This window comes from Amphibalanus amphitrite, unplaced genomic scaffold (genome assembly GCF_019059575.1).
Source record: "Amphibalanus amphitrite isolate SeventyFive unplaced genomic scaffold, NRLGWU_Aamphi_draft 000405F_arrow, whole genome shotgun sequence".
Taxonomy (NCBI): Eukaryota; Metazoa; Arthropoda; class Thecostraca; order Balanomorpha; family Balanidae; genus Amphibalanus; species Amphibalanus amphitrite.
In genome coordinates, this window is record NW_024881899.1 from 16,747 (window position 1) to 33,336 (window position 16,590).

General features: G+C 50.7%; 1 protein-coding gene across 7 annotated transcripts; it reads right to left on the reverse strand.

Annotated features, from left to right (window-relative positions):
- Positions 1–1,922: 1,922 nt before the first annotated feature.
- LOC122390694 (disintegrin and metalloproteinase domain-containing protein 10-like) lies at positions 1,923–15,715 on the reverse strand. Of its 7 annotated transcripts, none has more exons than XM_043383877.1 (16): positions 15,678–15,715; positions 13,889–14,048; positions 13,247–13,504; positions 12,769–12,990; positions 12,323–12,420; positions 11,903–12,118; positions 11,259–11,408; positions 10,680–10,881; positions 10,060–10,244; positions 9,529–9,715; positions 9,000–9,177; positions 7,588–7,765; positions 4,921–5,004; positions 4,425–4,709; positions 3,659–3,835; positions 1,923–2,419 (listed from the first exon to the last, which is right to left on the reverse strand). In XM_043383877.1, the coding sequence occupies exons 2-16, from the start codon at positions 13,944–13,946 to the stop codon at positions 2,183–2,185; spliced, it is 2,715 nt and encodes a 904-aa protein (XP_043239812.1). In that variant the 5' UTR covers positions 13,947–14,048; positions 15,678–15,715; the 3' UTR covers positions 1,923–2,182. The 7 variants fall into 7 exon arrangements, with proteins under 7 accessions (XP_043239812.1, XP_043239813.1, XP_043239814.1 ...); XM_043383878.1 differs by having other exon boundaries at positions 13,889–14,041; positions 15,672–15,715; XM_043383879.1 differs by having other exon boundaries at positions 15,672–15,715.
- Positions 15,716–16,590: the final 875 nt, after the last annotated feature.

Here is a 16,590-nt window from a genome sequence, read left to right on the forward strand (position 1 = left end):
TATTTTTGGCGGTGTGGGGTAGCTTTTCTTATTTATTTTTACTTTTTATTAAATTTTATTTTATTTTTCGCCTTCAGGGGGATAGCCCCCGTGCCCCCCCCCCTTGGCTACGTCACTGGCCTGGATCGCGCTCCCGAGATCAGTGTACGACTCGCCAAAGTAAAACATTGCACGCTTTGTGAGTCACTGTTTTCGTCTTTTTATCGCGTCTCTTTTCATTTTTTATCTGGTGCATTTTATTGATAAATTTATTGTGGCCTAATGTGAATCAAATGTGAGTCTTGTATGTTGCGCTTCGTCCCATGTGGGGCCGTTACAGCCACGATGCGGAAGGCTCTTATTATCGGAGCGAGCGAAGCGAGCGTAGTCTTTCCTTAGATTAACGGAAATTTCTGAGTATGAGCGGCCGGCCGGCCGGCCGGCCGTGCGGACGCTTTTGCGAGGCTTATATCTCAGCAACCACTTACATGCGGTAATTTTTGTAGGGTAGCTTCATTCCTTCTACCAAGTATTGGACTATTCCCGATGCATGTGGGTGACCCCTTATGCACGTGCCACGTGCAAAACGAGGAGGTGTCACTTTTGTAATTGTTGCAATATCTCTGTAACTACTTGGCCGATTGCGCTGAAAGTTGGCATGTAGGTAGGCACCCACTAGGCACTGCATATCCATGTGCCAGAGTTGGGGTGCTGCTGCACGTGCGCTGCTGCACGTGCGCACGTGCAGGGGTTGTTTCCAGATCTCGAGAACGGCTCGACCGATTGCGCTCAAATTTGGTACACAGTTAGGGACCGGTTAGTAGGGTGCCGTGCACAAGTCAGTTGGGACCCATTTTGCACGTGCGCACGTGCAGGGTGCCGCTTCCAGATCTCGAGAACGGCTGGGCCGATTGTGCCCAAATTTGGCACATCGCTAGAGACCGGTTAGTAGGGTGCCGTGCACAAGTCAGTTGGAGGTACCCCCTCGCAATTTCGCACGTGCAAGACCCACCCTCTCGCTCTCTCCGTTAGTCGCCCCAAAAGGCGTTATACTGGTTACGGAGCGAGCGAAGCGAGCGGAGTCTTTCCGTAGATTAACGGAAATTTCTGAGTATGAGCGGCCGGCCGGCCGGCCGGCCGTGCGAACGCTTTTGCGAGGCTTATATCTCAGCAACCACTTGACCGATTTACATGCGGTAATTTTTGTAGAGTAGCTTCATTCCTTCTACCAAGTATTGGACTATTCCCGATGCATGTGGGTGACCCCTTATGCACGTGCCACGTGCAAAACGAAGAGGTGTCAGTTTTGTAATTGTTGCAATATCTCGGTAACTACTTGGCCGATTGCGCTCAAATTTGGCATGTAGGTAGGCACCCACTAGGCACTGCATATCCATGTGCCAGAGTTGGGGTGCTGCTGCACGTGCGCACGTGCAGGGGTCGTTTCCAGATCTCGAGAACGGCTGGCCCGATTGTGCCCAAATTTGGCACATCGCTAGAGACCGGTTAGTAGGGTGCCGTGCACAAGTCAGTTGGAGGTACCCCCTCGCAATTTCGCACGTGCAAGGTCCACCCTCTCGCTCGCTCCGTTAGTCGCCCCAAAAGGCGTTATACTGGTATGTATAGTACTACTCCACCTCCGAAATTGAGTTCCCAGTATCGCAATGGGAGAGCTTTTGAAACACGCTGGTAGTGGGAGCCCGGTTCGAGCCGTTTTGGCGCTCAAGTGCTTGCTGCCGACGGGCATGGCCTTTACGTGGCGACATCGATCGTATTACTTGGCCAAATGAACTCGGTGAATGGGATGGACTGTGCTCTATTATATTACAGCGAACCGGGTTAATCGAAAATTAAACAGGGAAAAAATTATTTTGAGATATAATAAAACGCCCAACTCAACTTCATAAATAAACAATCGAGAAAAAAATTCGCCAAGCAGCATGTAACTCACCAACCATATATTTTCAACACAAAACAAACCTGCTCAGCCTGAGCAAACACAAGTCGCGCGTTGGAACGAATCCCTGCCGTCCTGGCGTCAGCGACGGCGGCTCATCTCCATCGTCCCCGTGTCAGCGGCGCTCCGGCCATGTCGGCCGCCCACCCCGATCTCTATCGACGCCGTCATGGACCGGTGACTGTATTATGATGAGCGGCTGCCTCTGACCGGTCAGGGTCCGACCAGTGAGGGTCTCTCCGACCCTCACACGACCACCTGTGGCAGCGGCGCCGACGCCGGCGCCCCCCTGCCGCCGGCCGGCCCGCCCGGCACGGCCGCCTGCGACAGGTGCTCGAAAGAGGACGCCTCCGACCAGGCATCCACGTCGCTGATGACCGGGATGGACGGGGCCGACGGCGTCCAGCCCGTCGCCTGAGATGTTGTGGGATGGTCCTCCGGCACAGGTGTGGCCGCGGAGACCGGGCGACGCCAGCACCGCATCTGGATGGGACAGGAGAGGGTCTTAGGATAGAACGGTGAGGATGGAAGAGTGGGAAGGTTTGAGAGGATCGCATCTGAATCGGCACAGGTTGAGATGCATTCCCCTAGTCTTAGGATTGTGTGCGGAAGAACTGGGGAACAATGAGAACAACACACGGGGGCCGCACAGGATCGGGCCTTAGGAGCTTCCTACGAAAGGAAGCGTAGGGAGGATGGATTGAATAGAAAGATTTGAGAGAAATCGTAGGTAAAAGTCCTGCGAAAACATCTTATCTATCTGAATTAATAAATCACCAAATAAAGCTTCAAATAAAATACAAACATAGAGAGGTTGACACAAATCAATTAAAACATTTCGTTTTACAGGATGTGTGGGCATTTAACAAACGGTGAATTTATATTCCGCTGAATATATCACCGAAAGGTCATTCATTGCCTGTGCGCTCATTGTCTGTGTCCACTGTCTGGCACGTAGCATGTTTACGGTAGGTGTTATATTGTCTGGAGGTGAATGTCTCCCGCCATGGAGAACCAGAAACGACATCACAACTCACAAGACTTTGGTAATAAAAACTAAGACATCTCCCCGAAGTTGGCCATCGGTTGACTGACGAACAAAGGGCACCGTTCGCACGCCGCCCTGTCACGGATTGTTCCGGCCGTCCAGGGCTGGTATCGGCCATTGCGTGCTCCCTGAGTGACACAGTGACTGATACAATGCACCCAGGACGGCAGAATGCGCCCAGTGCTCAGCCGTGGGGCGGGAATGTCTTCCAGATGAATGATCTGCGGATACGGCGGCGCTCAAACGGGGCCTACGTAGAACGGAGGCCATGGGACTCCGGCTGGACAGGTGACTCACTGAGGGAAGCGGCTACTGGGGCGCTACAGAGCTCAAAACAACCGCCACCTGCGATAAAGGCCACGGGGGTGATAACCATCCGGCCTTAGAATTTAAAGTGGCAATCAATTTAACTGCCAACAAGTTTTGTTTTATATTTTAAGTGGGAAACGCTTTACTGTTCAAGATACCGACACCGATCAACCGTTCAGTTAAGAATTGGAGGAAAGCATAAATAAATATTTTGGGCTTCGCGGCATTATTTCACAGTCTGTCATGCCAGAGCTATTGGGACCAGTGACAGTATGTGACATCACTTTGTCCTCTGTGTAACATGGCCACTGTATGACCTCTGGTTTGTGACCTTTATGACCTCCGTACGACCCGTGTGACCTCACCTGCGCGGACGGCGGCAGTCCGAGCGCCGACAGCGGTCGCTCGTAGGTGTCCTTCAGGGGTCTGGCCGGGGGCCGTCGCGGGTTGGAGGAGGGGGTGTGTACGGCACAGCAACGGACGGTGACGGCCATCAGAGTCGCCAGGCAGGTCACGATCAGAAGCACCGCCCACCACTTGTACTGGGGGGAGTACAGAGGGGACAGAAGTGTCAGCATTGCTCAGGACTTGTACTGGGAAACAGAGGACAGCCGTGTGACCAGCACCGTCGACCACTCGCACTGGGGGACACACAGAGGACAGAGGTGTAGGGGAAATACAGAGGACAAAGATGCAACCCGCACCTCCCACCATTTGTTCCGGGGTAATGCACGTAACAGCAGCCTAACCAGCATCGCTTGCCAATTTACTGGGCATTAGACGGTACAGAGGTGTCACGCCCTGTTCACCACTTGGACCATAAATTTCACATTAAATCCCCTGCACGCCATGCGACATCACAAAAGCAAGACTCCAGGTATGTGAAAATTTGACCTCTTAAGCTCTGAAGTAGCTAAAATGGGCACGCTTCCTTTGCCCATGACGTCCCGCGTCATCTATGGACAGAAACTGTCAACACTTTGTATCCTTATTGACTATTCCGAAACTCGTCTTCTACTGACTTTATCTAACAGTCCGTCTTTCACTGACTTTACGTCCAACAACCTGCATCCCTAATTGAATATTCTCACCGCCCAGCACCCGCATACCACTGACTCTCCCCCTTCCTACCTGCAGCCACTGGAGCAGATCGGCACGCCCCTCGCCGGTGAACAGGAGCCGGTGAACGGTGGCCAGCGGTCCCCGCTCCCTATACCTCCGACAGCGTCCGAACACATCGCAGTAGCCTCTGTCGGCGTCACAGCCGGAGCCGGGCGGCAGGCGCACCCCCGACCCGCCGGTCGGGTCAGAGGGGTCGGACAGGTCACTGGAGTTACCGGCCGGGAGCAGCGTCCGGCACGGAGCGTCTGACGACCCCGGCTGGCGACACGCCACTTCACACAGCGTTATAGCGTTCTGCAGGAAGAAGGGGAGTAACAGCGTGAGTGAGTGAAGCTAAGGCACAAAGAAAAACCAAATTCGTCTTCAGCGAATTCGGTGACACAGCTTCACGCAGATTTTCCATGCAAAACTGGCCGGAAATAACTGTTAACTTTGCTTTCGCCCTTCAAGCTTCGATATCTAGTACGGTGTATGTCTCTCCTTGATGGGCTGTGCTGTGACTGACCTGAGTGTCGTTGAAGGTGAGACCACACTCCTCCAGTCCCGTCTTCAGGCAGACCGATCCCTGGCACAGACCTGACAGGCAAACCTGCAGAGCACATACACAGATAAACAGTGATCTGACAGGCACAGCAGACCCATCCCTGGCACAGAGGAGACGAAAGGACGTACGTACGTACCTGGTAGAACAGGTCATAACAGAACGGTTAACTGCAATAAATCTAAGCTACCCAGCACTAAAGCTTAGCGATGATCGAGAAAGCATTACAGACCTTCGAATGGGGTTAAAGGTAGTGTGCCAGCTTTCCTGGACCGTATGGAGTTAATGGCCCAGATAAGGAGAACCGGATTTTTAGAACTTATCCATACCTTCAAAACTCATGGAAACGTCTTAAATTCTTCAAATTTTGAGTACCCCAGTGCGAAATTCGCCCCGACGGGTTGTCGGTCGTACCCCAACCACATTTCACACCACTATGAACAATAAATGCACACACTGAAATCGCTATTACCGATATGCTCATCCAATCAAGTTTCGATAAACCCATTCATCATCATATCCTGCGGTTTCGAACACGCCTGTTAGGTGGTGCGGTAGACCGCGCCCAAAGCCAGGGCCCCGGTAACGTGAGGTAGCCGAGTCGGGGCAGCGTGCACTGACCCAAGCCGGGGCCGCGCGTCCTCCCGGTGTCATGTGATAGCCCGGGGCTGCCCGCGGGGATACGGTAGACCGCGCCCAAAGCTGCGGCCCCGGCTTGGGTCAGCGCACGCTGCCCCGACTCGGCTACCTCACGTTACCGGGGCCCTGGCTTTGGGCGCGGCTTCTGCTCATACTTTGTGGTGCGGTGGTGGTGCGTCGGGCCGCGCGCTCTGACTTCGGCCAAGAAAAATGCGTCAGCTGATCATTGTCATTTCTGCCACTTGCGTGTGATGAAATGGGGTCATAACTTAAGAGACGGCTTTTTCATATCAATTATTTTACATAAAATCATATTTCAAACCATAAATAATGTTCGACAGCCAAATAAAAGAAACAATACCAATACAGGCTTACAGTTTAAGGCTCGACATTGTGTTGTCTACGATTAGACAGCTGATAACTCATTCCCGTACGTCGTAACTCTATAATGACCTTTGCTTATTGTCACATGTGCGCCGCATTCGCGATTGTTGCCGACGCCTGTTTACAGGTCAGCCCACTACAATTGTTATACATATCGAAAAACCGATAAACTTTTAGGCGAAAAAGGCACTATTCCAGGCCCATTTTTGATTTTCTTTGCGATATTAGGTAAAAACAGAAGCTTCTTATCCTAGGAAAAATAAAATGGGAAATCTTTCAAAGGTGGCACACTACCTTTAAGCAAAACTTGAGCAGATATCGCTACATATTAACCCGCGCCCTGCTGGGGGGGGGGGGGGGGTGTTTGAACACCCCCCCCCCTTGTGGTTTTTCGCGAATATCTCAAGAACGGCGGCGCGGAGCGACGCCGTTTTTGGTACACCTTATCATACATCAATTCTACACATGTTGTGAAAATTTCAGACCAAGGTCATTCAAGGTCAGGTCACCAGGTCACTTGAAGTGACCTCACCTCATAAAAAGTTTCAATGTCTGTCATAGCTACACCGAGTGACCGATCGCTTTGAAACTTTCAGCGATTGCTAAGAGCAATAGCATGTACAAAATGTATAGCTCAGAATTTTGATATCGATGACCTAAGGTCAGGTCAATTTTGCGACCTCCCCATTATAAGTCAATGGGAGAAAATTGAAATGCGCCTCTTTTTGACGAAAGACATTATAAACACTCCCAAACACCGAATTACAAGTGGTTTAGACACACTGAACATGAAAATGGTGTCCGTGACCCTTGTTTATGCCCTGAGGTCATCTTAGGTCACGAATGGTATCTAACAGATTTTTGCAAATAACTTTTGATAGAGGCATACTAGAGCGATGAAAACGCCTTAGATCTGTTCAGCTCGACGATACGGATCGACTGATAAGCAACATGACCCTTTCCGGTCAGGTCATGACCTTGACCTGAGGTCAAATTTTCAAGTTGACCTTTCAAGGTCAAGTTATAGTTCATTCGATGCGTCTTGACGAGAGGAACACGATGCCGGTAAAAGTAAGCTCGTACAGGGCTTGGGTCAAAAGTTATTGCAGAAAAACTGTTTCCGAAAAAATCGGCTATTTTGGCAGTTTTTGCCCCCTGCAGGCAAAACCGTTGACGTTAGGTGAAATCTGAGAGAATTACTCAGAAAGGGCGTTAATAGGGCTATCGAATGCGCTTTTCCGCGGCGCTGTATCTCTATTGGTTCCCGAGTTATGCGTTGGCTTCTTGGAAATTTTCGACATTCGACCTGGAAATCGGCGAAATTTTGCCTTCAATGACCTCTGGTGACCTGACCTTTGACCTGACCAAAAAATTGACCGAAGTGATTTCGTCATTATTTTTGACGCTCTTTCGAACACCGCCTTCCGCGTATCGCTACGTGGCCCAGGAGCCGAGTTACAAGGGGGGTGTTCAAACACCCCCCCCCCCCCAGCAGGGCGTGGAAATCCAGGACCCCCAGCTGGGCGCGGGTTAAACTCATGAGATGCGTTTTTTTCTGTTTTGACTTTGCTCGCCCTAGCAGTCTGCGCTACATGCAGTGACTCCCACCTTGGACCCTCCGCGGCACTCTGTGTAGTTGGGACGGTGGACGGCCTCTGGACACAGGGAGCTGGTGCCGTTACACACAGCTCCCAGCTGACACTCGGTGGGTGGACGGCACTGGTGGGCCATCGAGGCCGGGATCAGCCGGCACGTCTCCGGCTGGCAGCACGGACCCTCGCTGGAGCTGGGAAAAAAAGATGTCAGCACGGAGCCTCGTTGGGGAAGAGTAGAGGACAGGATTAGCACAGGCCCTGGTTAGCGCTGGGGATTGGGGAAAGAGGACAGAGAGGGACTGGTGAGCGGAAAAAAATGGATACAAAACTTCAGTAGGGGAGAGTGGGGCACATTCGTGCATGGGGCACATTCGTTTTCAGCAGTTTATGGGAACACGAGTGACTGCACGAGCTCAAGGTAAATTATGGAAATATGTCTATCATTGCCGCCCTTCGTCCACCGTAGAAGACAACACTGTACCTGCTGTCATGCTTGATAACAACGCAAATTTGTAACATTCGTGAGCTTTCCAAACTTTTCTCATATCATCCATTTTCGTGATCCTGACTCGGAAATGTGGTTCAGCTTTTCAAAATTGGGGGTGAAGAAGCCCACTCTATTCACGGAACTGCTGCAAACTTGTTTGTTGAAAAAGTCATTTTTTCAAAAAGAAATTTTGAAATATATTACTAATAACGTTGTGGGGCAGGTTCGTGTACGCACTGCCTGGGGGCACATTCGTGCATATTTTTTTTAGTTTTTGCGATTTATGACTTTATCTGTAGTAGGTTTCTCTAATGACGCTCGCCTGACTCAGTCTCGACTGCTTGCGACGTCGTGACGAGCAATTCACGCGAACTTGGCGAGGTCACGGAGGCCGGCAGTTGGCACATTTCTTGTTGGCCAGCCCATTCTTTCTACATTTGTTGTGCAATGCATTCTTGTCGAAAGGAATCAAGTGAAATGACCCCCTGCCAATTTCCTTTGGTAAATTTCTGGTAATGCCCGGTAATTTCTCGAATTTTGCCGGGTGAACGGAAGTGCCCCATCTCTTGAACGAATGTGCCCCATAGGTGGGGCAGTTTCGTGCAAATGTTCAGAGTTAATAAAAGTCATTTTTTCTAATGGAAGCAATAATTTTATAGGATAACTTTTAAAGAGGAAAACTATCTGCAATAGTTCCTTTCCATACTACAATCAACAATTTTGCCATTGCACTAACCAAAGAACAGATATATGGGTTTATCCATTTTTTGCACGAATGTGCCCCACTCTCCCCTAGCTGCCGTCAGCCGGCAGAGGTAGCCAAGTGCCGGACCCAGCAAAATAACCTCGTTACTTGGATACTGCTGAGGCACCTATGAATACGAATAGTAGAAATCTTTCAACACGGATGTCTCCCTCCCCCCCCCCCTTGCTCCCACCTGCACTGTGTGTCGGCGCGGCGCGCGCAGCCGGCTGCCGATCGGTTCAGCTCGCGATCCCGCTCTGACAGCACGGCCGGGTAGCAGCAGCGGTCCGTACAGCTTTTCTCCGTGTAGCCGCAGTCACATTCCTCGCCCTTCTCCAGCACGCTGTTACCGCAGTAGCTGGCAGTCGTCGCTGGCGGAGGGGATTAGAGAGAGAGAGACGGTCAGTGGCGATGGTTCGTAAGTGGCGGCGTTGGAGGTCGGCAGCATGCACTCAGATATGTGATGAAAGAATATCATTGATTGGATATAATTTTTAAAACAACGCAAATTCTCAACACGAATCTGTCGTCAGTAATTAACTGTAAGAACACAAAAAGTAAGTTTTCTTCAACAGTCATGCCTTCCTCTCATCAATGATCCTACACTTCCATGAAGCAGCTGACCGCCAGGAATGCCAATATAATACAACCACACAGACACAGAGAGACACTCACAGGCGCCACCACGCCTATACCGCACGCCCCAGCTTCAAGCTCCTCACCTTTGAAGCACTGTCGCCGCTTTCCATTGGCAATAACATCAAGCACTGCAGAGATGAATCCGCTGCTGCACGGCGAAAAGTGCGAGTTGTTGGGGTCGTAGCCGGACACGGAATAAGGGTACATGATGTACATACCGTCGTAGCCTCCCGGCACACACTCGGGGCGGTTGTTCTCGGGGAGGTCGTGCTGTGGGGGGGGGGGGGCGGAGAAAGGTAGGTTAGGTGATGATGGCAGATTAGGTCATGCGGATACAGGTAAGGTGAATATGGAAGACAAATTCAGTCGTTCTATCAAGTTATCAAGTTAACTGAAGTCACGGTATTCAACCGTGCACGGATCACGAGTCACGACTGCTAGCTTGCCGTCATAAAGAAAAAAAATGATTCAACAAATTTATCAATAAAATGAAACGGAACTTGCAGTGCAATTCAGGACCTTTTGATCCTGCCCAGAAGCCTCCTCAATTCAAACGACTGATATTGACCATCTACCAGGCACCACAATAACCTCCCCCCCCCCCAGCCCCTCACCGGCGACCCGAGCGTGTGTCCGATCTCGTGCGCCAGCGTCAGGTGCGACACCACGGTGGTGACGCGCTCGCCGAAACTCTGCAGCGACACGATGCCGCTGTTCTTGGAGAGTCGCTGGCGCACCAGTATATTGCCCTTCTGCACCATCCGGATGCCCGACACACCACACACGCCCGAGAACTTGTCTGAGGGGCGAAAAATGGCCGCCAGGCGGGCAGGATCGACCCGGACTTACAAATAAACCACGCTTATTTGTAAGTAAGCGTGGTTTATTTATTTGTAAACCACGTTATTTGTGTAATAAACACGCTTACAGTGATCCACTATGAAACACCAGTTGCAGGCCTTAACTGTCGAGCATCTGAAACGCAATTATGATTAAGAAATATTCGTAATGTGTAACGAATAGAATCTAAGAAGTGATGGGAGATATGCATTGCGAACAAAAGAATGTGATTGGTTCTACACTGCGTCACATCGAAATGTATCTTTTTACATAATAAAAATATGGCTCGAAGCTTTAGCAGTACGTTTATCTAGCATATACCCATCTATGAAATTCAGATTCCAGGACCGGTTCACTAGCTACATATAGTTACCACGTCCAATAACCCACCCACCTTTCACATCGTCATTGGCCATCCAGGCGAATCCCATGACGCCCTCTGTGAACGTGCGGAAGGTGAAGGCGAAGGCCAGGCAGAAGGCGCGGTGGTCGCCCTGCGACTGCAGCAGCAGGTAATCCGAGTAGTCGACGTTGTCGGGACAGAAGCGGCTCGGCTCGCCCACGTAGTCGGGCGCACACGAGCTGTCGTCCGTGATCTATGGTGTCAGCAGCAGCAGCGGCAGAGGCGGCGACGGCGGCCGAGGCAGATAGGAGCAGAGGCGGACGGGGATCAGGATGTTAGGATAAGTGTGACAGGGTGTGGTGAGATTAGCATGGGGATGGAGCGTAGAGCGTAGAACTGGATATGATCGGGATCGTAGCGATCACATGGAGATCTCTCGCATGACACATATATACTAAAAGCAGCTAATGCTTACAGACATGATCTCCAGCATAATCTTGCCTTAGAAGACAAACTAAATTTTGTTTCAGTTGAGTATGCACATCAATCAATTACGTAATTGCTAGGAACAGCAAGGCCCAATTTTCTATCATGCGTGGCACGTGCCCGGAGAGTCGGACTCTGACGCACCAGCAGCTTCTGCAGTCGGAATTGGAGTCCCTCGTGCTGGTACTGTCCGTCGTTGAACTTCTCCTCGGCGTAGATGCGGTTGACGTAGATCATGTGGCCGCCGATGAGGCTGATGAGGTAGTCCCTGGCGCGGGGCACGTTACCCTCAAACTGACGGTGGGAGGGGGGGAGGGGGAGCGAGGTCACAGGGAAGGGGATAGACTTGAGGAATGCCATGATGGGCTATAGAAGGCGTACTACGGTGCCATAATGGGCAAAGTTGCGGAGCAGTGTAACGCGTAAGTAACGCACAATGCGCTTACAGTAAATGGTCAAAGCAACTCCCAGGGTAATGGAGCCGATTCGAAATATCGGAGAACCGATCACGGTACTCGTAAGATGAGGTGATCGGGTAAACCCTTACGCCAATACAACAACTAGGGTCGGTGCACCCATTCAACCCTCTCGGTCCGCGGCTCACCATATCGTACACGTATCTCCAGCGGACTTGGTCCATCTGTTCCCGTCCGTCAGAGCCTTACCATGTCGTAGACGTAGCTCCAGAGAATGGGATCCATCTGCACCCCGTCCTTAGTGTCTTACCATGTCATAGACGTATCTCCAGAGGACTTGGCCCGGCTGTCTCCCGTCCGTAAGTGTCTCACCATGTCGTAGACGTATCTCCAGAGGATGGGGTCTGTCTCGATGGACATGGTACACACGCCGGCCTGGTCTCGGTTGGGGTTCCCCGACGGTGGCTGGATGAACCGACTCGAGATGAACCGGCGCCAACGCTCCGCACGGAGATGGGAGGAGTTGGAGTCCGACTCGGGCGGGGACTCCGGGTAGGACTCGGGGAGTGACTCAGAGTCAACAGCAGCCTGCAGGCATCATCGAGCGAAACCCGATGTCAATTTTGGCGAAAGACATTTTCATAGGCCACGCGAGACCAAATCTCAGGTAAACACAGACATTACATAGATATTCTAATGAACATCTAGCTTCTCATTTCTACAGCGATTGACGAGCGGAATCATGTGCCAAAGACGATGTCACTAGCACAAGCCGAACGATTAAGTACTCACTTGATCCAATTCCTCGTCGGTAAACAACTTCTCTGCGTGCTGCTTCATGTGTTCATCATGCAACGATGCATCGTGATCCATGAACCCGCACCCCTTGCCTGAAACAGCAGCGAACTGACGAATTACAAACATCATAACAGACGTCCACTGATGATCCGTTATGAAAACACTTTTTTCGAAAACGAACTTCCCATTGACAACGAAATTTAGTCTGTCATGCAAGAGTACATATGTGTGGAATATTATGTTTTTCTTCATCGTTCAACTATACCACAAATCCACACAAAACAGCTTATCGAGTCACAAAACTTTATCCATCCCAATACGCACGCACACAGACACGCGAAATTCCAAACCACTGCCGACGACAGTCCCTCCCTCCCGTTGCATCCCCTCCCCACTCCCACCCCCAGCGCCCGTATCTACCCCCCCTCTCTCTCCCGTACCTCGAGGCAGTTTGACATCATCGTTGGAGAAGATGACTGAGTGAGCGCCCTCCGGCGGTGGGGGTGGGGTCGGCGAGGCGGGGCGGGTGGCTCCGCCGTGTCGGCTCCGATTACCGGCCAGCACCTGGGGCGGTTCAATCGAGTAGACGGCCGGCGGGATCTCGACTGTGCCGCTGAACACTCCGTCGCGCAGCGAGCCGAACACAAACGAGCCCGGCTCCCCTGGGGGATAGGGAGGGGTGGGGGAAGGAGAGGGATGACGGGCTGGACTGCTGGAAAGAACACACGGAAGTAATCAATATCGTTTTATCTTTATCTTTACTGTAGACTCTCAAATTAAGTTTAAAAACACACGTATCAGCTCATGAATAGAAATACCGGATAGCTTTTCGATGATTAGTATCCACGATCAGGAGAAAATCAGGATTCTGGACAAATACCCTGTTGGCTTGAGTAGGACATTGACAATGCCACTTACCTTGGACGGTGCCCTGGTAGAGCTGCAGGTGCTCAGAGTCCGGCAGTCCGGCGGACCGTCCCGGCCCCACCAGGGTCAGGTGGGGTCCCAGCGTGGTGAGGTCGGGGGTCAGCAGCAGTCGGAACCGACGGCCCAGCGCGGCGAACTCGATCGACACCGACGCCGCGTGGGCGCGCTCCGGGCGGCCGACCGTCGGTCTCGACGGCACCACCGGGCGGTAGTGCAGGTACTCGAACCGACCCACCGTGGTCGCCGCGGCTACAGCGGCCAATTAGACGACACGCCCAGTTCAGGTGATCAGAAACAGCGTACCGGTAGGTGTTTGAGTTCAAGTTACGGGCCACGGTGCGAGAACGAAGAATATTCCAGTGAGACTCCGTGAATGCAATGAGTGCAGTAAGCTACCGATAAATCGCGGTTTTTATTAAACGATCGCTTATGCTAGCAATGTTCTGGTGGATTGCATAAAGACCAGCAGGTGACATTTCAATTGAAATAGCCCGAGACGTTCCAGCCGTGGAAAAAAAGGACAGAATCGCATCATCTCTTGCAATATTGCGAGGGGGGTAGCGAGAATTCAATATACCCTGGTAGCGAGCCTAATTCAATATACCCTGGTAGCGAGAGCTTTTAGTTGATTACCTGCATTGATCGCGATCACTAGGAACACTGCCAGAGGCCATGAATGAAGCCTGGCCATGGCTTCGTAGGACGTTTATTCTTCATCCAATGCTAAAATATCAACGCTGATCCCAATCACAGTCCATATTGATTGTCGATATCAACATCTTCTTTCTGTAAGCTAATAACAACAACAATAAACGCATTTGACAAGAGACAAAGTAGGAATGAATGCTTCAAGGTGAAAGCAATTGATCATGAAATGAGATAGAGATAGCTTATATAGAAATGAGATAGCTTAACACGCGCAGTGGAAGGGTTGACTTGCGAGTACTACGCCCAGTGGAGGGGGGGGCGGATGTCCCCCCCCAAGATCTCAGCTTCTACTGGAGCTAGAAAGACGAAATTTGGAGGGTAGGTGGGGGCTCTGGGGAACTCTGATGCTTGTGAATTTCATGGGCCAAGGTCAAATGAGGTCAAATGTGGTCAAATCTGCCATATGAGCGACTTTTTTTGCGTTTACACGCCGATAACTCAAAAAGTTACCGGCCGATTTTCTTCTTTTTTTCACTATACGAAAAAACATACATTTGTGAGCATGAATGGTGAATTTCTAGTTAATTCAACAATAAATATAGCAGTCAGGCTTGTTAAGGGTAAGATGTTGCCGGCTGAAACGGGATCGGCCGACGCGGGAAACGCAGCAATCACAATTTTGTGTTTACACGCTCATAATTCAAGTTTTTACCGGCCGATTTTCAAAATTCTTTGACCATAAGATTGCCTGTACCTACATTTCTTAGTCTTCTCACAAAATTTGGCGAGAATCGAATATAATCAGCGGTAAGGAGCCTGGAGCGCGATGTAAAGACGGAACCGTCTCGCCCCGGCACAGTCTACGACCAGGGGTGCGGAGCCGGAGCTGGAGCTGGAGCCGGAGCCGCCGGAGCCGGCACATTTTGCCCGGAGCCGGAGCCGGAGCCGCCATGACATTTCACCCGGAGCCGGAGCCGGAGCGGAGCCGATTTTTCTCTGAAGCCAGAGCCGGAGCCGGAGCTGTCTGAAATTTCCACGGCTCCGCATCCCTGTGCATAGGAGATGCACTGAGTCGGAGCCGGAGCCGGAGCCGCCATGACATTTCACCCGGAGCTGGAGCCGGAGCTGGAGCCGATTTTTTCTCCGGTGCCGGAGCCGGAGCCGGAGCCGTCTGAAATTTTCACGGCTCCGCATCCCTGTCTACAACGTCTACAATTCAGGCGGCGCGTAACGGCCGTCGCCGGCAGCCGCGCCGCCGCGGCGGCAGGATGCTTGACTTTACACCGCTTTTGCTAGAAAAGTTGAGCACCGATTTTCTTATTTCTTGTGTGAAAAGATCTGCAATTCATTTCTGGACTGGTAGCCAGAATTTCATTAATATTATGTTTGCAACGCGAGTTATTGACGAAAAACAGCAGGGTGGGGCGTGGGCGAAATCCGCCCCCTTCCACTGCGCATGTTAAGCTACCCATGAAATGTCATGGTACATTGTAGGTACCAGGTATTAAATATTTTCGAAGGAAAAAAGTTGGTGTAACAGTTTGGAAAATAGAAATGAGAACTCCGAATGCATATAGGCTATTTTGAATATCTTGAAGAATCTTGCGAAATGCAACGAGCAACCCGTATCGATCGATCTTTTATTACCGGTAATACGGGCATGCTGATTCAACTTATTATGAGTCGAGAGTCGCATCAATTTACATTGTTCAATAAATCACAATCTCAGACGCACAGGCATGAAAACTGTGAAAAAATATTGGTACACCTTCACCTGCACAGCCAGCCTGGAAAAAATGTAAACAAATATAGAAGACTTTCATGGCGCATATGCTTGTCTACAATCGTTATCCAGAGCTTTATCTTATATTTATCATTATTTATTCAGAGTGTAATTTCATATCTAATTTCTTATAATAATGACATAACTTATGAATTCTTTTTCAAATAAAATTCGAAGTTTAAGTTAAAAACATTTAGAAATAAGAATAACAGACCATTGCGCAGTTTACGCGTGTAAGATTTGTGAAAGTAAGACAGGCTAAATTTTACGCGCCAGTCTGAAGAGCGGCTGCTTTTATGTGCATGCATGGCCGAAACAATTACTGCTATGTAAGTCAATGGTACTGCATTCAGCCCGCCTCCATCTGACCGGCTGGACCCCCCCCCCCCCTGACATTTTGACAGATCTCCACCCCTGTTATGATGTGTCAACGGATAGAATATTGAGCTCCTGAGGAATTAGAACACGTTACACGTTCGATTTTCATTTTCCTCTTGTGTTGTGTGGTGCTTGATAGCCGATGTGGCCACCTTAAAAACCTAGCGGCACAGGGAGAAGGGATATGCAGATGGTCGGTCGCAGAACATCCTTGATGAGTCTTAAAACTGGCATTTAAAGTGATCAGGTCAGCCAAGTGCTGGTCGAATCAGATAATTATATTGCCTACGCCGTATCCAGCACCTCGGACTCGGAGTGTAATCGCCACGCCGATTGTGGATTGCTCTTGATCGTCAATACATACATACATACATACATACAGCAAGACGTGTGTGTACCGTATTGAATCCTTGCTTCAGCGGACACTGCCGGTCGCTCTTGTGGTATTTCAACGATGCCCTCCCACCCACGCTATGGTCCTGCCCCGACCCACATCCTGCCCGGACTCTGCCGCATTGTTCTGTGA

Bases quoted from the DNA above. Each gene is read 5' to 3' on its own strand.
- LOC122390694 (XM_043383877.1), bottom strand. From the start codon at position 13,946: ATGGCCAGGCTTCATTCATGGCCTCTGGCAGTGTTCCTAGTGATCGCG. The intron at 11,409-11,902 runs GTGAGACACTTA...TCCCACCGTCAG, and splicing joins GGAGATACGTCTACGACATG to TTTGAGGGTAACGTGCCCCG. The intron at 9,178-9,528 runs GTGAGGAGCTTG...CCCCTCCGCCAG, and splicing joins GCGGCGACAGTGCTTCAAAG to CGACGACTGCCAGCTACTGC.